The sequence below is a fragment of the Leuresthes tenuis genome, unplaced genomic scaffold, assembly GCF_036924035.1.
Source record: "Leuresthes tenuis unplaced genomic scaffold, fLeuTen1.0.hap1 SCAF_21, whole genome shotgun sequence".
In the NCBI taxonomy this organism is placed as follows: domain Eukaryota; kingdom Metazoa; phylum Chordata; class Actinopteri; order Atheriniformes; family Atherinopsidae; genus Leuresthes; species Leuresthes tenuis.
The window spans coordinates 3,757,813-3,780,516 of record NW_027325375.1 but is presented as its reverse complement, the minus strand read 5'-3'; the positions used below and the strand labels follow the sequence as shown (position 1 = coordinate 3,780,516).

The following is a 22,704-nucleotide window of genomic DNA, read 5'->3' as shown; positions in this document are numbered from 1 at the left end:
GACCTACCGAGCGCTACCAGAACAGGGGCGTCCCTGTCTATCTTCAAGAAACTCTTGAAAACCCAGCTCTTCAGAGAGCACCTCCTATCCTAGCACTTACCCTGCATTTCCCTACCCCCTCTATCTTTGCACTTTATCTTTCTGCACTTCCTTCTATGCCTGCACCCTATCTCTACTCTGTCCCCTCTGACAGAGTCGGACTAGTGGGTTCCTTCTATCTTCATTTGTAAATCACTTTTATTGTTAGCTTTTTATATAGCTATTATACCTTCATTTGTAAGTCACTTTGGATAAAAGCGTCTGCTAAATACATAAACATAAACATAAACAGTGCAGGACACGGGTGAGAGGCAGTGAATGTGCAGCTGTTTGCACTAAGGCCAAAACAAAAGTTCAACTTAACTTACATTACAGGTACTCCCCTGTGGCTCTCTGTCATGCAAAGTCATCTATTCCATTATTTGGATTCAGCTGGCATTCCTCTTTTTTCAATAATTTTTATCTCTCTTCTGAAACCTTCATTATTTGTTCATTTTTGTTTTTAAAGTTTCTGCTGTCTTCTGTGGGAATGTTGCTGTGCACTGTAGTTTTGCATGTTTTTATAACTAAACAAGTCTGTAATTATCCTAATGCTGTTGGATTAGTGGAATATACACTATTTATAACTGTGACTGGTGCAAAAATTATTGCGAGGACTATGGCTTCCACCAGAGCAAGCTCTCGCGGAACGTGCACGAATTAGCATGACCCATTCATTGTCAACAGGAACATCCTTCAGTGGTGAGAGAGACAGCTGTGCTCACTTCATGTTCGCCGGCTGAAAACAGCTTTGTTCTCTTCAGAATTTTAAAAGAATATGAACGCTACTTATGAACGTGTTAAGAATATTTTAACATGTTCATGTGCAACAATTAGCATGGTTACATGTACATTTGAGTTAGGGGGGATAAAAGGCTGTCCAGCTTTTGCCTGGATACATTAGCATCTTTATCTATGAGTTTCATCTCTACATTTCGTTTCATCTCTACGCTTGTTCTGATTTTAAATGGCTGAATATGTGATTTTTGCAACTTAATATTATGATATAGTCAATATACAACTGATATAACCTTTTAGGATAACACTCTTTTTCTTTACTTCCCCTATTATCATTTTAATATAGCTAAAACAGTAATATTCAGTCAAAATACATTTTAATTTACCTACTTTCTTCTATAGTATTTAGTTCTCTAATTTCCCTTCAAATACCTACATAACAAAGTATTTAAGCGAACATGACAGAAAATAAGGAATTTCTATTTTTTTAAGTTAATAACTCACTAAAAACTACTCTTGACTTTAAACCATACATAAAAACAGTAATTTAACCACAGTAAAAATATGATGCAGGTTTTTATGAGATGACTGTCACCCCACCTTAGAGGTTTAGCACTTCTTAAAGGTGAAGAAGTGCTGAAACAATCCATTAGCCATGGTGTGATTCTACTGGTGTAATAGATGTTTTCTCTAATCTCCCTCTCTAGCTCTCAGCAAGGTATCCCATAGCTTCTGGGTTATAGCTGTGATGGGCATTAGTGGGAGGCAAAATGCTCTGACTCAGGCAAAATCTTTCTTTGGCGCACTTAAATACCAATTTGCACTCTTCTCCATTTCCCCTTTCCATAGACATGTATACCTTAACCTGCCACGTACATACTAAAAATATTCACATATCCCCCCCCCCCCCAACACACGCACACACCATTATTTTTCAGTCTATTAACATAGTAATTAACACCTGAAACCAGGGAATGCTGATAGGCCTTTTATATGAGATTGTTTTTGTTGTGTATCTATCGGGAGCAAATTTAGAGAACGTGAATATTTTGAGATATGCTAGCTTGTCAGTCTACTTGGTATTCTGTTATCTCCTTTACAAGGACAAACCGTGAAACCAGATTATCTGCAACTTACTGAAATCATAACCTAATAACTTAAAGGAAAGAAATATTCTGATTTTCAATCTTTTTATTTCTTAAGTAGGGTTAAGTTAGTTTCTTAGCTTGGACTGACCGTGCTCACAAAGCGAAAAGAAGCGAGGAGGATGCTGATGAGCGAGCAAAGCAAACAGGTACTCAGATCTGGGGACACCAGTAACGCAAAGGTTCACAATCTAGAAATAACTCAAACCTCTGCTGCTATATTGGGGATTTTTACCCCACATTAGTTGCAATGTGTGTAATGTGGCCCATTTTGTAACATTGCATGACATGGTCCATGTGTGGTGAATACTCCTCTGTTGGTCGTGGTCTGAACAAAGGTTAGCTTTATGCAACCATCATAAATTCTTTCTGATTCTCCAAAGTAAGAGTACTGAGGCCTCTGTCTACTGCAGGTCTCATGAGTACTGATAAGTGCTTCACATCACCCTACTTATACTTTTGTTTTTTTGATATAACAGTTACTGGTTCTTCTTTTTAAGCTCCTTTAGTGACAGTTTTCCAAAGTACATCTTCGGTTGCAACATGATGCTCATAGTGGTAACTAGGACACCCGAATGCATGGACAACAAAATTAAAGTAATCTTGCAGGAAAAAGTCAAGTAGGTATAAATTAGTGACTTTGTAAGTTCCTGTTTTTCTAATGAAATGCTTCTAGGTTGCAGTTGTTTTTTTCTTATGCTTTCAGCAATGTGTTTCTTCTGCTGAAAATACAACTGGCTTTACTGTTCCTGTTGTTACTATTACTAATTCTTTCCCCACATTTGAAATTGGGACTGGTTTATAATTATATTTTCTTTGAATGCCATTACTTATAGTAGTATTGCATTTGTGGTACATAGCTAATTCATCAGTTTTGGAGCAGTATTTCCCACACTGTGCCTGTTTTCATTTGAAATCTTGTAAATCGATTTAGTCTACATCCCACCATTAAAAACAACATAATATAAGTCTAGTAGCACTGTTCATGCAGTTAGAAAAACAAAACTTGTTTATGTATTGGTAGATGTGCATGCGCTACTATTAAAAAGTTTCATGGGCTTATCTTGCCACCCGTTGAGATGAACAGAGCTGGTATAGAACCGTAAAGCACTTAACAGTTGATGCTACTCTGTGGAGCAATTGCTCCAAGCCAAGCCCTCATTTCTCAATAAACTTTTATGAAGGCTCATGCTAGAGCCATGGATATTCATAGCAGTCAGCTTATTAGCCTGCAACTCAGCGTTCAGGGTAATTAGGCATAAGGAAAGAGTTTTTGTGGACTACTACATGTCTGGTTGGGTAATGAATATCATGAGGGGATGAAAATCAGAAATCCAATGAAAACAGAATAAATATTCTACCATGAAGTATTATCATAGGACATTACTATATTCTACAGAAGGACTTACTATTTAGCCTCTTCTCTGATGCCACAGTAACTCTTCTACACCAATGTTTTCATGTAATAGTTGACATAATATATTATTATTAGAACAGCCTTGAATATAGTACACCATTTGTCATCTGTACATATGACGCTAATACTGTCATAGATAGTCTAATAGATAGTCTAATGCATCAAAGGTTTATCATGGGGCATTTCATTTTACTGAAGCATAGACTCTGTTTACTAAGAGGATTAACCTTCCTTCACCCAAATGTGTAACCTTCGATTAATATGTGTGAGAGGAAGCATTCTTGATATACATGCTAGATAACTGTAATCATGTGCTGTATGAACCTGTGCGTATTTGTTAATAAGACATACTTCACTTACTAATAAAAGACTTTAAAATGCTTTATAATCACAATCATTTTTTAGCAATACAGTCAGCATATTGAATAGAATTAATTAAATTTCAATGCTTAGAACCAGCCATTCAAAGTCTGTAATGGCACAAAGCCATTAGGCAATTAAATGGGAACTCGTCGGAAACTGTTTGGCTGAGTTTGTCGATCCGATTTAGATCCGATTTGTCTTAACAACAAAAGACAAGTAAACTTTCACAATTTTTTTGTTTTTGTTTTTTCCTGAACAGCAAAGCCTTTTTCGATGTTCCTTTACAGTTATATGAGATTACGTATAAAGTATAGGCTAAGTTTGTTTTCTGAGGTAAAGGTTTTTGGCTCATTCATTTTACAAGGGGAGGATAATAAATAATGGAGATGCACTATGCAAAAATGTTCACATACATTTTAGCTTATTAGGGATAAGGTTATGTTTGTTTAAAGTGACTGACTGTAAAGGCCAGGCAGTCTGGCTTTATAAATACTCCACTTCCCAACCATCAGCAGCCATGGGCTGTGGTTGAATTGTCAAAAGAATTTCCTTCCACCATCTTTTACTAATATTGGAAAAAAAGAAGGTGTCAATTTGTAAAGACGTAGAATTAGACCTTTTGTGATGTAAATAAAATCGAACCACACTTAAACTAAGCTGTGATGTGGGTCTGCAGCATAGCAGCTACAGATTTTCAATAAATATTCCACAAAGTGAAACCTCTTCTAATGCAATTTTATCAACTTATTCCATATTCTTATGTCATTCAAATCCTACTGGTATAATAACATAGAATATGACTTAACATTTAAGATCAGTAATTATAAAAGGAAAGAAAAAGGTGCAAAAGTGAAATATAGTGTTGCCACAGGCTTCCCATTCACCCTTCTGTCCTCATATTTATCCAGAAAAATCCAAGGTTTAACAACTGGATGAAAATACAATCGAGCGCCCTTTTGGAAGTGTGGGACCGAATGATCTCTGTTCTTTTATAAATGATTCTCCAGTGTTTACTGTGTTTGTGGGTAATAACAGAAGCTCCTTTCCTTAGCATTTAGAGAATTCAAACAGCACTTACCATGGATACTTCCAGGTCATGTCATTCAATTAGGAAATCCTCCGAAGCAAAGTATACAATTCAGCTGGACCCATGGGCTCCTTTAAGCTGCTGCTTAGCATTCTGAAGATTAAAATAACTTATATCACGATGCAGGAAAGAGCCATAAAAAGCTAGGCATTTTCAGTTTCCAAAATGATTAAACGATGTAAAAAATATCAGTCATCTGAAATGGTGGAAGTCCAGTTGAGATACGGACTCGCAAAAAACGGTTGTAGAGACAAATGCTCATAGGACTGTTGAAGAGTTAGCATGAATCAAAATGAAAATGAGAAAAAAAACCTACATGAAGATTCAGTGGTCGACACAATTAACAAAAATGTTTGGTGAAATAAAGGCTGCAGAATTTCAGGAAGTTAACATCTCTGCAACCTTCGATTGTAACATCATATTATTTTGATTTGTGTTTCATCAAGTGCCAGAGTGGACCATTTTCACTGAAAAATATACTAAAGATAAAATTAAATGCAAATTAATTCAAGAAGCAAGGTTACTGTATGTAAAAAAAATGATTGGAAGAGAATGACTTTGCAAAAGATTTTCATTTCTAAAGACTCCTCAAATTCGTAATGTAATTCTGTGTGTAATACTGCACACAAGAAATGTCAGGATTGCCACTGAAATAAAAGTTTTTGCTAGAGGAGAGTGGTGACAATAAATGTTTACAAGGTTATATATCCCAAAATGGAGGTTGCTAATACAAACCTCCTTTCTTTTCCTCCTTTTTCAGTCTATAAGAGATGTAACTGAAGCTTTGTTTGAAACGTTAAAAGAAACGTGTCATCTTTAGCTTTCCTTTCACCTATAGCTTTATGTCTATTAGGAATCAGATATCATGACATGTTTTAGTTTGCTTTAAGAGAGGAATTTTAACAAACTGTGCCTATGCTTTTGTAAATCAGAATAACTTTAGCATTTGCTAAATTTAGGCAGTGGCAGAGTTTTAAAAAAGCAGTATTTATTTAATGTTCACTGTACTTCTCGTTGTCATTGCTGTCTCTATTTTCCTCAGGAAAAGGGTCACATAATAGGGACATGAGGAATCAGGGAATGATGCCTACCAAGTCAACATCCTTGTTTCCAAAGTGTCTTTTTTTTGCCCAATTAGGGTAAAATGCAGTATCTGAGTACTCAAAACAAGTAGTGCAGATGCAAAGAACAAAGAGGAAACGTTCTGTGTTTTATGAATGAAAACCTATTTACCTGGATGTACTCTTAATAGCCTAATTCAAAAGTTAAACTCCTCTATATTTTTACTTTTGTCACCAGCATTGTTGTTTCTGCTGTAACTCATAATCTATAAGGCAGAAATAAATAGAAAAACATCTGTGCTACGACATCACACTTTCCCCAGATTACTTGGGTTTATATTGAATTGCAGCTTATCTCATTGTTTCGAAGAAGCACAAATGGGACGAATAAGTCAAGTCATCAGTGTTGTCGCTGTATAGTGAGGATTAGTCCTGTCACCTGGCCAAACGATTACAGCAGGAGATAAGACCCGGGATAAAAAGAGGGGATATATTAAACATGGGAAGAGAGAAGCGCGGTGGTTTAATTTTAGAACTTCTAGCTCATCTAATGGGTATGAACCGCATCTCTTCTCTGTGTGTGAATAAGAAATAATGAAGCTTTTGTAGACAATGTAAGCTGGAAGGAAAAAAAGAAAGGGAAACTAAGAGAGAAGTGGTTTGTGAATGTCTTGGTCGTGTTTTCAGTTGCACAAGGTGGAAATAAACTTTCTACTAAAATTCTGGTTACTTTAGAGAGAAATTAGACAATTTAGGTGAAGATAGAAATTAATCAAGATTTTTGAGGTGGGCAGATGCAATATTTTTTTTTCAAAAAAAATACATGTGGGCAGGACAGGCAGCTCCTCCAGTGATTGTGTGGTAATTACTTTGTGGGGATTTGATTAATTATAAATAAGTGTGTTAACATGTTAGAAAAAAGCATAATTGAAACAGGCCTACAATGTTGCAACTGCATTTTCATCCAGCTTGAGGGGCTTGTTTTTGTTATAAAGAGGTCCTTCTTTGAATTTAGGTATATAATCTTAATTACTTTGTGTTTAGATTAATCATTTATAAAATAGAAAAAGAAGCCCTGCCATTGTAGTGTCCCAGCTTAGAAATATTGCTATACACTGTTTGTTCACCTTCTTACTGTCATAACCCTACAAACAGCCTTGCTCTCAGTAGTGTGACAGCTATTAGTCTTTCAGAAAGAAGGATAATCATCTGTCCCCGTCACAGAAAACACAATGTTAACAACAAGGCAATCAAACTCTGTAGACTGCTGTTTGGTTTTTAATCATGCTGCTGGGTTGCCGCAGTTACTCACCGTGACAATTCTGCTCCTCTTTTCTTTTTTTTTCCCTGTGATGTCATCTTGTCAACCACCATTTGGTAGGAATAGCTGCAATAGCCTGTGGGGGCAAAATATAAAGCACTGGCGACTGGTTAATCACTCACACACAGCCTGTGGTAACGCCAGAGAAAGTGGTGAGTTATATTCTGTTAGTGTTGTTGACCCTGAAAACAAGCTGTTAGCAAATCTTTTTTTTTTTTTTTGGTCACAAAAAAACACACACACACACAAATATATACACAATAACAGCCACTGTCGCCTCTCATATACATGATCCCAGACGGGAGAGGAGCTCAGTAAGACAGCCTGTCAGCAGCTCTGCAATGTATCTAGCTTGTCTACCTTCACTGGATGGCCAGCATGTGCCCCAGGTCTCCCCTGCCCATCCATATCCACAGCAATTTTCAGCCTGGCTGCCAGCGGAATGACACTTTCATATGACTTTTAGTCTCCTGGTCAGAACTCCTGAGTTTCCATGTTTCCCAGTTGTGAACTCCTGTGTGGCTACTTTGCATTTTGTACAGCCAAACTTAGATCAGCAGCCCTTCTTGCAGGTTCAGCACTCATAATGCCATTCCAATAACAATTTTTTAATAATTCTGATCATAAATATACCTGTTTGGTGTAGTGTTACAACAGCAGAGGACTCCTGCTGGAAGAATGTTTTCTGTCTCCTTCTTTTGGCTGTGTGTGTGTCTTATTCTTTTTAATGTGCTGTCACTGCAGCTTTAAATAGTCATGCAACACTGTTTTCTGATGGATGATCATGTCCACCGCGTTTTTATTGCTTTCTGTAGATTACATCAAGTCATAGTAAATCACTTTAGCCAAGAAAATGTGTGATCCTAATAAAAATGCTTCAACCCGTATCTTAATACAAACAATGGTTTTCAGTTGTTGTCCGCATAGTTTATTTTTCACACAGCTAACATCAGCATTCTTCTGTCATGAATTATAGAAAGAAAGGACTGGGTTGAATTGATTGCTTAGTAATTATGGCAATAAGATTGACAAAATTGGAAGTTTTTGTCATTCTAATAAATTGAGATAAAGAAACGCACCAACAGCCACATAGCTTCCCTCTATAGAGAGCTGTGGGTTCTTGTTACTGGTGAAATCAGCATGTGATGTGAATTATTACAAAGAAACTAAAACTGACTACCTGTAGACATGAGTTGAAGATAAGCTTTGAGGGCTCGAGTAAGGGCACAAAGAATTGTATGCTTGACAACCCAGCTGCACTCTTGAGGACTTTTTGTCTCACTCTCACAGGCGTAAAAGAGCGAAGAGCATTGCCTGCAGGTTGAACATGTACAAAGTGTCTAAATGTCAAAACAGGAAAAATTGTAAGTTGAATTCAAAGCAGTGTCATGGCTCCCCAGTTTTTTTTCTTGTTCTTTTGTCTCCTCATTTTTTCCACATTCCTATTTGTGTTTTCCAACTTGTAAAATTGTTTGCACCTCCTCACTTTCTCCACTACCTGTGATGCAAGTGGAGGAGGCAAGGAGGAGACAAGCAGGCAACAGGCATTTAACAAAAACAGACATCCTTGCCTGTGGGGCATCATGTTAACCCTAGGTCAATTAAACATGACATGTGATACAGGTGAATCATCCGCTGTTTTTTTTTTTTTTGTTACAGCTTACTGCTGTATTCTATGATCTCTTTTGGATGAGTGTTAACATTATTCATGACAACGTATTTACTTTTTATTCAGCATAAAGCATGAAACAATGCATCATGTCACTTTTGTACATCAGAGATGCCAAAAACATGTCCACAAAGGTACACTTGTGAGTCCTGGTTTAAAGTTTCTCTGACAACCTCCTTCCCTCCTTACTCCTACAGACATATCCTTTAAGATGTTTTGCTGAGATCAAAAATAAAGACAGCAGAGGAGTCTCCTGTCTACGATAGTTATAGCTGAGTCCTTCTCCTTGTCAGTTGTCAGGTTGTTTCAGTCAGTTCTTTTCTCTGTATTTGTTCCTGCATTTGATTGCTGTTTGTTTTTTGACTTCTTCATTGGTAAGTTGTGTTAATATTTACTATGATATTATTTATTTCTACTTGGATTTGTTCAAAGTTTTGTTCCTTACCTCTTCATGGTTGTAAAAAAGTTTGAGTGCATGTTTGCAGGTTACAACAAGGCATAGTTTGTCAACAAGGGAAAAACCCCATGTAAGATTATCTGTGTAAGAAATGGTGACACTGGGACAATTTTATGAATTGCCTGGAGATGAAATTATATGATATGATGATGATTTAAAGCATTTATGTATGGGATTTGAAATATTTGACTGCTGTGATAGTAATGCACACTGACACGCTGCTATATCTACAGCTAGCCCAATCACACTGTTGTTGTACACTTTACTCTGTAAAATCATCTCCACATAAAGCAAATCTGTGTAATTTAATGTGTTCACACGGTCTACTAATTGTGTTGGGACTGTTTATCTGGAGCACAAACCAATTTGCTCCCCAAATGGTCATGTTGTGAAATCTCTGCCAAACATTTAAGCCAGCGAGGAAACCATTTTGTTTTGAGTGGGATCAGGAAGTCATTAACAAACTGATGTATTACAACTGGGCTGTAATGGCATGCAATCTGATACACATGCATTTTCCTGACAGGATGGAGGGCATTAGTTGATAACATCCCCTCAAAGTGTCTTCTTGGAAAATGGCCTGCAATGGAACTGGCAAATAGATGAAGAGAAACGTAGGCAGGCGAGTCTTACGCGAACTGGCATCACCCCTGTGGTGGAAAGTCCATTATTGTTACGAGTCTGAGGAAATGTGAAGGTGGCTTTGTGCTGCTGACCGAGCTGGAATTAGTGTATTCATATGCAGTTTCTCAGGTGTCAGGGGTCTCAGTGTTGGGCCTCAGCTAATGTTGTGTTAATAAAAACAAAATAGTGGGTTGCGGGACTCCTGAGAGCAGCCTTCATGTGTCTGCTGTGCTCCTACACACGGCAGTGCACTGTAATATCCCATGCACCTGCCTGCATCAGCGGAAAACGCACATGTTGATATGAACACCTGTTTTTCTTTTTCTTTTTTTTGTTTATGATGCTGTTGGTGGTGAATGAAAAAGGGGTGCAAGCTGGGAGGAATAACAAAGACTTGGACCGGGCACAGACATTTCGAAGAACGCCTTACACAGTGTGCGCATAATTTCTGACAAAACAAACACTGTCTTCTGTTTTTATGTCTCCCACACAAATACACACATACAGTACACGTGGCTGTTCTTCAATAAGATCTGTGTGCTGTTTTCCTGGAGGAAAAGTTTTGGCCAAATGCTCATACCCCAACTGCAGAAACTATTTCAACATACAGAGGAGAGATGGTACAATTGTTGTGCCCGAAGGTTACGAGGCATAGTGAGAGGCCAGGGGAGGTTTCTGACACCGTTAATTGTCTGATGTTAATCAATTAGCAGACATCTGACTTAGCTGCAGGCCAGCAGTGAACTGACACTAAGCACACTGAGACAGACAGGTACATCGGTAGACAGCTTAAAAGGACAGTAACTATTGGCAAGCAGTTACACTGTCAAGCTGGCAATGAGAGCACTGAAGTGTGAGTGTGTGATAAGGTTATTTCCTTTAAACACGTCTGTCTCTCTGTTTAATTCAGTTCACTTTCCTTGCAAGATGTAAAAAAATGCATTGACAAAAATGTGTGCAACAGTGCACACGCGTGTATTTAAGGGTGCCAGTGTGCTTGGCATTCGTGCTTATGATGCAGTTTAAACAGGCGGGGCAAATGATCCATATTGTCAGGGTCAGGTCTTACTGGGCTGAGCTAACCTCAACCTCTTAACACCCAACATCTGCTTGGGTCAGCCAGCCAGTGCAGGGATGGATCATCATCAGCTGGCTGCTTGTGCTCATGTTCCAGCTAACTACTGGCAGGAGACAAGGGTTTGTGTGTGCATCCAAGCAAGTTCAGCTCCAGCTCACTGAATCACTCGCTTTCATTTTAAATCTCAGGTTGCCTTGGGCTACCATGCAGTAAGGATTCTGGTTACATAATGTCATGTACTGAAGATTTAACAGTTTGTTTTATCTCTGCTCGGTGTTTCTTTGTTGACAGCCATCTTTGACCGTAGCAGATCGTGTGAAATGGTTTCAGAATCTGATAATAAGGTCTTTTAAGACTGATCTCAGAGTCATTTCTCTACTTTTTACAACACATAACACAGTGAATTTGCTGTCACATGTGTACTTTATATCCCCGATTTGTCATTATCCATTCCACGCCCTCACACACATCTTTTTTTTCTCCTCTTTGTCTCTGTCCAGGTGACTATGTGGTGCTGACCGTCTTCTTTGACCTGAGCAGGAGGATGGGCTACTTCACCATTCAGACCTACATCCCATGCACTCTTATTGTTGTTCTCTCTTGGGTCTCTTTCTGGATCAACAAGGATGCAGTCCCTGCAAGGACATCATTAGGTATCAAACCAAGTTAATTCTACAGCTGATACTTTAAGACATACTGGTATCAGTTTAAAGTATTTTTTTTATTAATTTACTTGTATTCACTTTTTTCAAGGCCTCTGATACTTCTATCCAGTGAAAACTCGCCTAGCTCTGTCAAAATCTCGGCTTGAATCTTTTTTGATGTGTTTCTTTCCAATCCAAACACACCGTTGATGTTGTGAGGTTCATTTAGGCCATACCGGGCCATAAAGCACATCAAGAGCCCTGTATTACTTGTACACCACCTCATATTATAAAGCAACCTGTTTTAGCTTCCTCATTCCTGTTGTTTTCTCTCCTTTCCTTCTCTTCTTCAAACTTCTCTCTCCTCCCCCTTTTCCCCTCTGAGACAGGGCAGCTGCTTAGGAATCTAGTGCATCTTGAGGAGATGAGCGCTTCCTGGCACATATGTTTGTATGCGTGCCTTAATGAGACATTAATTATGCAATACAGCAGGGAAGGTGCTGAGATGCTTCTTCAGCACAATATTAATGCAGGTGGCCTCTTCACGGGATGTAAAAAAGGGACACATGGTGAAAAAAAGAGGTGGAAAGTGAGAATTTCAGGGAAATTTGTCAGCTTTTAAACTTGCCCTTGAAATTCTCAGAGGTTCTTTCATCATTCAGTTGCATATGCTTTCCTTTGTCAGCACTCCCTTTGGTTTCTTGAGGCTCTAAAATCTGACCTCAAGTTCATGTGTTGTGATTATTAGAGAGAATAACTCCATGCCAAGCAGTCCCTGCAAGTAGACACCCTCACCCTACCTTGCCCCCATCATCACACTGTCTTTCATTAATCTCTTTAAAAATAGCTTGTTTATTTTCTTCAGTCTCTGCAGTGCCAAACATGATTGCAGCCGCGGTAATAACACTATTAATTCCCTGCTAAAATTGTACTAAGAGTCAATGTCTTAATTTCCTCTTTGAAATATGATACAGGAAGTATTTGCAGTCTAGTGGTTAGGAAGCAGATTATTGTATATTGCATAATTCTTAATCCTTCAGTGCTATCTAGGCATATATCATTTCACTTACAGTACAACAGCGGTAATCTTGATACAGACTAATATCATTCAATTAACATATTTTGACATGACTTTTCTACAACATACAAAGTGAGTCTCCTTAAACATATGGTGCGTTTAAAGGAGGAAGGCAGTCTTGCTTGTTTTTGTTGGTGTTTGGGGGTTGTAATGTTGTTGTTGGTAATCTGCTGTATTTTAGTACTTACACATTTACTCGTCATGTGCCATCCGTCTCCATCCATCTACATTATTGTTAGAGACAAACAGAGTGAGTAAAAACTGTTCCAAAAAAGGGTTACCAGATGGTAGATATAAGAATGCAGTATGTCAGTGTTGTGGTCAATGGCAGTTCAGCTGTAAAATATGTGGATGAAGGGGACAGCAGAACAGCTGCTCACCATCCCCTCATGGCCACCCAACTGTTAAGAGTTTGCAATTAACCAAAGCCAAAAAAATCAGTTCATTAAAATGTATCAGTTACGCAACTAAGTACCCTGACACTATACTGTTAGTACGATACAAAGATTAAATGTCTCTTATTTATTACTTCTTTGTTTTGTTGTTGACATGATTTTAAACTGTTTTGATTTTTTGTTTTGTAGCTGATTTGTTTCAGCTATTAAATTTCAAGTAAATCCTACAACATTTATAACTTTACTCATGCACCACATGCACATATTTTCATTCTCCCTCTTGTAAACACTTTGTAGCATCATAATATCAGGTAAGTATTGTGTGCCTTTTCTCTTATCAAACTGTGGCAGAATGATTATTTTTCCTTGTCATCTGAACAGCTTTTGTGTTCCTGTTTGTAAAAGATGTAAAAGTTTTAAAAAATGTACATGAGTATGTTCATTACAATGTAAAAAATATGAAAATACATAAAGAATCGAAAAGAGAAGCTAGTACAAATTCTCTGCAAATTACTGAAAAGCTCTATGCCAGTTTTTAAACTTTTTTGATTTTTTGCAACTGAGACTGTGTAGAGATATACTATCAGCAACAATTGCAATTATTTATTATCATTTCTTCAAAACTTTACTCAAGACTCTTTAACATCCTGTTTAATTCCATGAAACATTTATCAACATATTAGGTACTGCAACACATGATCTTTTTTTATCCCTGCTATAATACACTATAATGGACTAGACTCTATAAACCTTCTCACACATGCCTTTCAAGCCAGGACCGGTGCAACTTTGCTGTGCATCGGTGTCATGTGCCAAGTATGGGGGATCAAATTTGATCTGCCACTAATATTTCTCTGAGGTGGTGAGGGGAGTTTGTAACTGTGTGCTTCAACACATCAAGTCAACATCACAGAACTCTCCATGCTTACCAACGGTGCTGTTGAAACTCAACTGATTCTGCAACGCCAGCTTGCTGCATTTAAGCACACACTAATTGTGAAGCTGAGGCGTTTGCATGAGTGAATAACATAGGAGATGAGAACACAGACATCCTTGTTTTGCCGATAAGGTTAAAAGGACGTATGTAAGACAGTATTAGCGTACTCTTCCAATATATAACAACTGAAAGCTTTTTCAGAAGCAATAAAAGTTTAGAATGTTCAGGTAATATGGACCACGGAGGTCCAGGTAAAAGTTTTTTTTTTTTAACCTATTCTTATACAAATTAAATTTTTCCCATTTTCTGATTTCTTTACCAGGCATCACTACTGTGCTGACCATGACCACACTGAGTACCATTGCCAGAAAATCTCTCCCAAAAGTATCATATGTGACCGCCATGGACCTGTTTGTGTCTGTCTGCTTCATCTTTGTCTTCGCCGCACTCATAGAGTATGGCACACTGCACTACTTTGTCAGCAACAGGAAGCCCAGTGCCAAAAAGGACAAGAAGAAGAAAAACCCGGTGAGTCCCCTCCCCCACATAAACAAACACATTTTTTATTGTTCCTAATTATTGTTTGAGGTTTTAGATTTTTCCTAAAAAGGGTTTCTTCAGTTTAAGAATCTAATGACAAAGTAATCATCAATCCATCCATTTTCTATACCTGCTTGATCCAATTCAGGGTCACAGGGAGGATGGAGCCTATACCAGCTGCCAATGGGTACACCCTGGACGGGTTGACAGTCCATCACAATGCCAACACAGAGACAACCAAGACAAACTATTATTCAGTCACACTCACTCCTAAGGTCAAGTTCAGAATCACCATTTAACCTAAGAAACATTTTAAGAATCCAGCCAGAATCCGAACCAGGAATATTCTTGCTGAGGGGTGATAATCCCCACAAATGCTCCTTCCCATCCCCCATTGTGTTACAGAGGTATGTGGACTGAGCTGTGGAAAAAACAAGCTATGCAGTATCTACAAGTAATATTCCCAAGGAAGCATCTTTTGAAGGGGCAGCACCTGGAATTACTAGATGAGTGAGGCATACAGCTCAAACCTTTTTACATCCATCACACATCTGTTACAGTTGTATTTTATAATAGCCTCACATGACAGAAGGGTTGGACTCACATGAATCCTAAATCCCTCAAGAGATCATAGCAGCTCAGTTTAAGGGTCATGAGCTCTCACCAAATATCCTCGCATTTACTACGTACCCTGTTCACCAAGAGTGTGGCTGCTATCTAATCAGCTTGTGGTTCTAGAAATCCTTTTTTAATTAAAATTAGCTCAGATCTACCTGTGATTTCCTTAGTGAAAACGGGCTTCAGATAATTAAACCAAGTTATAGAACAGTTGAAAAGGTATGATATAAATAAGTAGGTAAGTATAGGTTACAGAAAACCAATGTTTAGATGAAGAAGGGTATTGAGCTGGAACATGGTGGGGAAAGTAGGCAAACACGTTTTAGCAAGATGTAACTCTCGTGTGGATAAATTAAAAATAAATGGTCTGGGTGAAATGCCAGTTTGCCATTTCAATTGAGCTTTTCCAGGTTCTCTGCAAAGGTTGACCAAAATGTTGAGATAGGAAAGTATATGCAAACAAGACAGGCCTGTCACAGAAAAGTAAAACATGTCTTTGGAATACGGTTTTGGACTTAAATTTATTTAAATTTCATTTAAAATACTGTTGTGAATTGTTCCATTCGCTGTAAGTCTTAGCTGAAGATGCATAAGTAACACAAATAAAAATGTTATGTCACACATACATGAAGGATGTGGATTTTGAGTTGGACTGTTTGTACTTAATCTTTCCAGTTTTGCAGTAATGTTTTTCCTGAGGTGATGCTGGCGTAAGAAGCATGTGAGATAGACATATCCCAACATGCATTTCCCCTGCGTCCGTTTGTAACATGTTTGTCTCTCTACAGTGTATTTCCTCTTTCCATTTTGACATAGAAAGTACAGTGGTTGTAATTCACACACATTATCTTTGTGTCCTTTGTTTTTCTGACAATTGATTTTAACTTTCTTTGTTTGCATCTGTTCTTTGTTTTTTGTTTTGTGACTCTCTTTCAATTCCACATTTTCTTTTTCTCCTGTCTGGACAAAAGCTCCTCCGGCTCTTTTCCTCAAAGGTATATTGCCTGTGTCTGACTGCATGTGTCTGCTGCATTTTGGCTCTCTGAGCCCCCAGCACCTCACTGCTTTTCTCTCTGCTCAACAGCAGATACGCTTCTCTCTTTTACCTCATTATCTACCTGCATTCTTACTGTACTCCTCCTCAGTTACTAAATGGCTATCAGAGATTACATTAAACGTGGCGCTCTGCAGTGCACAGTGCGGAGGCAGCCAGCCAGACATACTTATGCAGTTTTTTAAAATTCTAATAGGCATCCCACACATCCCATGTCCAGAGGAATGTAATAGTCCAGGCCCAGTGTGGACTCATTCTGGCTCCCTCTGTCCTGTTTCACTCTTTGTTGTTGTTACCACAGTGAACAAGCAGCCGCTACAACAGCTTCCTCCTCTTTTCCTTTTTGTGTCAGTAAATCTATACCCGTGTGTTTGTTGGGCTTCTTGACCTGACGCTTCCTACAGAGTCAGCAGAGCTTTAACAGACTGAAACAGACAACCCATGCACTGAGTAAAATCTAATAGAATTTGGAGGTCCTTCCAGATAATTAAGACATTGTAATCTATAAAAAGCAAAAAAGCACAGAGTGAGTCAAAGCTAGCAAAGATCTAAATTTATCCAACACAAAATCTGCTTTTGATATGATGATCAACATTAGTATTTCAGAGGAAGTCTTATATATTGAATTTTCAGCTTTGATATATATCCAGATTTATGGTTCAGAATTCACCATAATTTTGGCAACTTTTGGAAACTTCAGATATTCACCTTGATTATAGAAATAGGTACTGATGACCCTAAATAAATCCTTGTTTTTTCTTCCACGAGCAGTTGTCGACTTTCAGCCAGTTAAAGCTGCCAATGCCGCTGTGCTGGTTCTTTGGTTTTTGTTTATTTACATTCTGCTAGCACCAGCTTGACTAGCCCATGCGGTGGGATGCTGTCAATGCTCCTTCAGCTTAAGCTTCCACTGCGCTTCCTTTAGTGCAACCAATCCCCTTTGAGAACTGAGGCATAACCTGCTCTGCTCATCCCCTCATTAACTTAACATATGGTCCGTTAATAAGGACAAAAAAATGCCCAAACTAACCCATATGTTGTTTTGTTGTGGTTATGTATCGTTTTCAAAGGGACAATAGGTTTGTGCACTAGTGCTGGGTAAGATGTGAAGTTGAAGGGAATTAATATTATGTTTAACAGCAGTTTAAGCTTGTTTAAGGATGCATGCTTACAGCAGATGACATGTTTCAAACTAAAACTGCAATGACCTATTCTCTGAATTATTATTATTATTATTATATGTAGATAGAACAAATGATCTTCAAACTATTCAGAAGGCGGATGAACAAACTTCTGTTCTGTGGTGTTTGTTACAAACAAGAACTTAAAGTAACGTGTATTCGCACAACATGAAGTACAACTACATGTCGGACATCATAGTTTGAGCGCCAATACAGTTCTACATTATGACCAAAAATTCATAAGGAATGATCTGAATGTTAATCACTAGCACTTTCTAGACCTTGTCCTTTGGGTGCATTCAACGTCTTTTTTTAATGATGAGCTTGACAACCTAGTTTATCAGCAAGGTCAAAGAACCATCCATTTATGCCAAAAGGAGAGTTTGGGAGGAAGGAGTTTGGGGGGAGGGGGTTTTTAATCTGCAAAACAGCCAGAATTCTAATTTGTGCAAAGGTGGCATTTCAAGATAAAAAGCTGATGAAAACAGTCTATTTGAATACTAATTGTCTCCCTTTAGAATGACAGGGCTGCAGAGTCACTGATGTCACTGTCCTATTTTAAGAATCTTCACAAATGAAAGGCATGTGCCCTCCAGTGGTGAGCGCAGCTTGAAAAAGAGCTTTAACCCATTTAGGGACAGAAATGGTGGGCTGGAGAAGTATTGAGCTGTGTGCTGCACATCTGTCAACACACGCCCCTCCCTAAGCTTGGCTTTATGATGCATCATAAGCGTTATCTTATAAGTGAAATTCAGATAAGTCACTTAGAAATATCCATTCTGGTTCAAATTATTCTGGACATGTTGTTCAGTCACTGGCCTTTTCATTTCATGGCATTTCTGAATGTAGAATAAGCAGAATAAGCTGTTGTGATGAATAAGAATAAGAAATTTGTGATGAGAGTATTATGATTATCTCAGTTACAAGCTATACCCCACCCAAAAGGTATAATTTCCATCTAATGTTTTACAGGAATTGACCTTTTATAAGCCTAACTAATTACAGTCTAGGGGTCTGCTTGAATTTTCTTACGTTAAAATGGGTCCACTGGCAAATTCATGTTGCAAAATTACATCCCGTCGATTAATGACTATAGATGAAATGTGAGATAAAAGTAGTGGCTCAAACTGGGTCCACTGTTAAGTCAGTAAGGTTTTCATTACAGTGTTATTGTGGCTGACTGTGTCATGTTATCCTGTCAAAAGCAGACACCAACAGTGGACATCCGTCCCCGCTCAGCCACCGCCATTCAGATGAACAATGCCACGCACATGCAGGAGCGAGACGAGGAGTACGGTTATGAGTGTCTAGATGGCAAGGACTGCACCAGCTTCTTCTGCTGTTTCGAAGACTGCCGCTCTGGAGCCTGGCGGCATGGCAGGTTGCACATCCGCGTCGCCAAGATAGACTCGTATGCACGCATCTTCTTCCCCACTGCATTTGGTCTCTTCAACCTGGTCTACTGGGTCTCCTATCTCTATCTCTAGGTGCAGGTGTATATTCAGCCTTATCCTACAGTCCATCACATTCAACATATGCTCTGCGCCAGCAAGTGACATTTCAAAGGAGGGGACCCACTGAAATACCCAAAAATTTTATTTGCTTTTCTTACGTTTCTGTTGTTTAAATCCCTTTAAATTTTAGTTACTTTTTCAGATAACTTTGATGAACACTGCAAATGTTGTAGCATTACATTTAACTGGTGTGAGGAGGTTTATAGTTGTGTTGTAAAAAAAACTTGATTGTGTGAGAGATGAACATATTTCTAAGTTTCAATTTTATGTCATTTTGGAATTTTCAGAGGAAACTGAAGTCTTCTCAAAGAGAGTTTTGCCTGTTGTACTTATATTTAGATCAGTCCCAATCTTTCAACAATAAGGAATGAAAGTAAGTTGTAATTTAGATCTTATCAAACATGTCAAGTAGTTGTACAATTAGTAACAAAAACCCAAACACAATGCAAACAACTTACTGAAAGATAGAATGAGGACATCATCTGATTGATGATTGTGTTTAAATCAAGTTAAAGCAGTGACAAATGAGTGGATGTGATTCAACTTAAAAAACATAAACCACCATAGCAGAGAGAACAAATACATTTTAAACTGAAGTTTTAAAAAAGAGTGTAACTTTCAACTCTTAATTATCTAAACTGCATTAACTATATTTATTTATTTATTGTTACATTTTCTTCTACACTTCCTAAAACACAAAATCTGAAGCACTTTAAATGAGCGACTTTAAATCATGATACTGACATTCATTTTGACAATAGACATTTATTTCCAGTTTCTTCAGGGCGTATTAGTACAACTACACATTGCATTTTTCATGTGAGGTCAGAGTATGATGATGCTGTTTATGAGCAACGTTCAACTGTACAGACACTGTATATATTTTATTATTACATTGTGGTTTACATTTATTGCATGCACCTTTCAGGCCAAAAACCAACATATTTTATGGTCTTCTACTGTTGGCTCTGGAAACTAATTTAAAAAAAAAGCACTCTTGATTATCATTCAGGTGTTAATTAGACTTTTTCTAGGAAAACTGGAAAATTAAATGTTAAAATGGGCCCAGTACTTCCTTTTAAGTTGAGGAGTCATCTTTGTACACAGGTGGGCGAGATTCACAGTATTTCAGGCCAGACAACTGATTAAATTGTTTTCTCGCAAACATTAGCTTACAGCATAGTAGGTACTGACCCTTCATGGCCTCCATTTGCTCTTAAAAACACACATTTACCTAATAATAAATAGCTATTGTATTTTGGTTATGCAAGCTTTTACAAGCAAACTGGACTGAAAAAATGAGGTGTTATGAAAACTACAGAACCAAATTTATAATTGCAGCTGCACAACCAGAGGCTGAGCTTCACTTTCTAATCGAGGAGGTGAAGCCACACTACACGTCAGTGCAAATGCCAGTACAGATAGCTGAAAGGTATTTAAAAGTATCTGCAGTTAAGCAGAGCTAATCCTACATCTCGTTCTTCTAAACAAGAAGCAAAACAAATCAGTTTCACCAAAAATAGATATATTTTAGATTATCATGTGAAAAAGCATCTGCTTGTGCCAAGAACAGATGCATAAGCCACATTACCAAGTGTCTCACCTCCTGTCGTTTTGAAAAGAATCACATTGAGGATGTAACTCATCCCGTGCAGGGGCGAGGAAACTGATTTGCAACGCTCTGCAGAGGTCCGTTGTTGTTCTGTCTGTCTATACTTGTTTTAAATTTTACTTGAATGTGTGAGGACAGCAAATTCATCTCAACTGAAAATGTTGTAGATGACAGCATGTAATACACGTGAATTAGAACTTCTGACAGATCAGTTTTGATAGACACCAGTATGCAACTGTCTGTGCTGCAGTATGTGTAAACTCACAAAGAATGGGTGATAAACACATTGTTTATGTACAGAAATTATAAATGGAAGAAAACACTTGTCAAGCCCTTGGCATTTTTTTTTTAAAGGGTAAATATTTTTTGTAATCTTATCATTGTTACAGTATATCATTATATACACTATAATATACTTATCGTATTATGCTGGACTGACCATGCAGAATACTCGGGGGGGTTATGGGTTATTTATTTATTTATTTATCTGTTGATGGTATTTATTTAATTTATTAAAATAAATGCATTTTAAGCTCATATAGCCCCTGAAAAAAACCACAGAATGTTGTCATTTATATCAAAGATACATCTTAATTTAACATGTCAGTGAAACTTAAGCATATTTATCTTGTGTTTTCTATGTTGTGATAAATGTACACTACTCTCACAAAGGCCTGTCAAACTGTTACATATGTTGAGTGACCTGCAACATTACCTGTTGCGCAGCTTCTGAGTACAAGACTTCACGTGAATGAATTTCTTGAAAATGCACAAAAAAAAAGGTTCCTAAGCCACCAGAAGAAGAACATTTACGTGTCTGATGACTATTAATTATTTTCACTTTTCCCATGACCACAAGGGTTTGCTTCGGTCTTGACTTTTACCATGAATGACGCATCAGTGAAGAAACAAACATACATTTACCGGATGATCTCCTATTTCCAGAGTTCTCTCCAGTTTGTATTTAATGGTGGTCCTGCTGTGTTCCAAAGCTGCCACATTGTAGTCTGAACCTGTCTTCAGTGTACACATATGCTATTTCTAACATCTTTAGGAGCGTAAGAGTGTCAGTAGCAATGTAGACTGGTCACAATCCGTGTTAAGTAGTTGAAAACTGTAACAGGGTGATTACATCTTAAAATGTGCCAAACTGACACACATGCAATAGAGAATATCAAATATATTTTGTGAACCTCCTCTGCTGCTTTGGAGTTGACAGTGCATAAAGTATTTGAGGATGCCCTGGAATTGTATCTCTTCTGTCATTTTATCTGTTTGTTTATTTATTATTTTTTAAATTTGTGTTCAGTCTGTGCACTCTACTGTAAATGCAGAGGTATAAAGCTGTGCGGGGGGTACTGTAGCGTGCATGCTGAATGTTTATTCTCTCAAAAAAAACTGAAAAAACACAAAGGGAAAAATGTTTTGAAGAATTGGGCCTCATTCATCTTCTCTAATCTTTTGCCTGCGTTGACATGAACATTTGCAATTCTTACTTTTGACAGTGTGAATTGTTTTTATTTGTTTTGGGACCCATAAATGAGATATATACAGTACATAAACAGCACATGTAGATATTTTCTATTGTTATGTATTTTGTCAGACTGCAGACAACAAAATAAGAAGCACTGGAAATACAGGGCTGAGTAAAAGGTATCTGAGAGAAAATAAATCTCATATGATTTTCATCCATACAGTATGTTAGTTGTTTGCCATCTGCTGTATGTATATTTGATTATTGCATAAAAAGGGGCACTAATCATTTCTGATAGTCAATAAAATATATTATAAATGTTATGAGAAAAGTCCTTTTCATAAGGAACCTGCACATAGCTGTGGAATTTTACAATAAAATGGTTGCATTTGTCAGTTTGTATCAGTTCATTATTATTCATTATTCCATGACACTCTATACAAACAACATTTGCCAACAACTGCTTGTTTTATATTGCTCTTAAACAACTTGAAACCAACCAGCAAAGGAAACTTGATGAGTTTGTCTGTTTTTACAATAGTTTCTGGGTTAAGAATGCCAATTTCAACATCTTCGCAGCAGCTCAGATTGCTTAGCAGCTGTGATCTCAAGCATAATT

The 22,704-nt window shown here is 37.7% G+C and overlaps 1 protein-coding gene across 4 annotated transcripts in view; it reads left to right on the top strand.

The window, feature by feature from the left end:
• The window catches only part of gabrg2 (gamma-aminobutyric acid type A receptor subunit gamma2), a 50,769-nt gene extending 28,289 nt beyond the window's left edge, over nt 1-22,480 (top strand). The window contains exons 7-10 of one of the 4 annotated variants that reach the window (XM_072375084.1): nt 11,539-11,691; nt 14,415-14,620; nt 16,222-16,245; nt 18,694-22,480. In XM_072375084.1, the coding sequence (XP_072231185.1) occupies nt 11,539-11,691; nt 14,415-14,620; nt 16,222-16,245; nt 18,694-18,972 (662 nt within the window). In that variant the 3' untranslated portion in view covers nt 18,973-22,480. Of the gene's footprint in view, nt 1-11,538; nt 11,692-14,414; nt 14,621-16,221; nt 16,246-18,690 lie in introns of all 4 variants that reach the window. The other 3 variants (XM_072375083.1, XM_072375086.1, XM_072375085.1) reach the window with 3 other exon arrangements.
• Nucleotides 22,481-22,704: the final 224 nt, after the last annotated feature.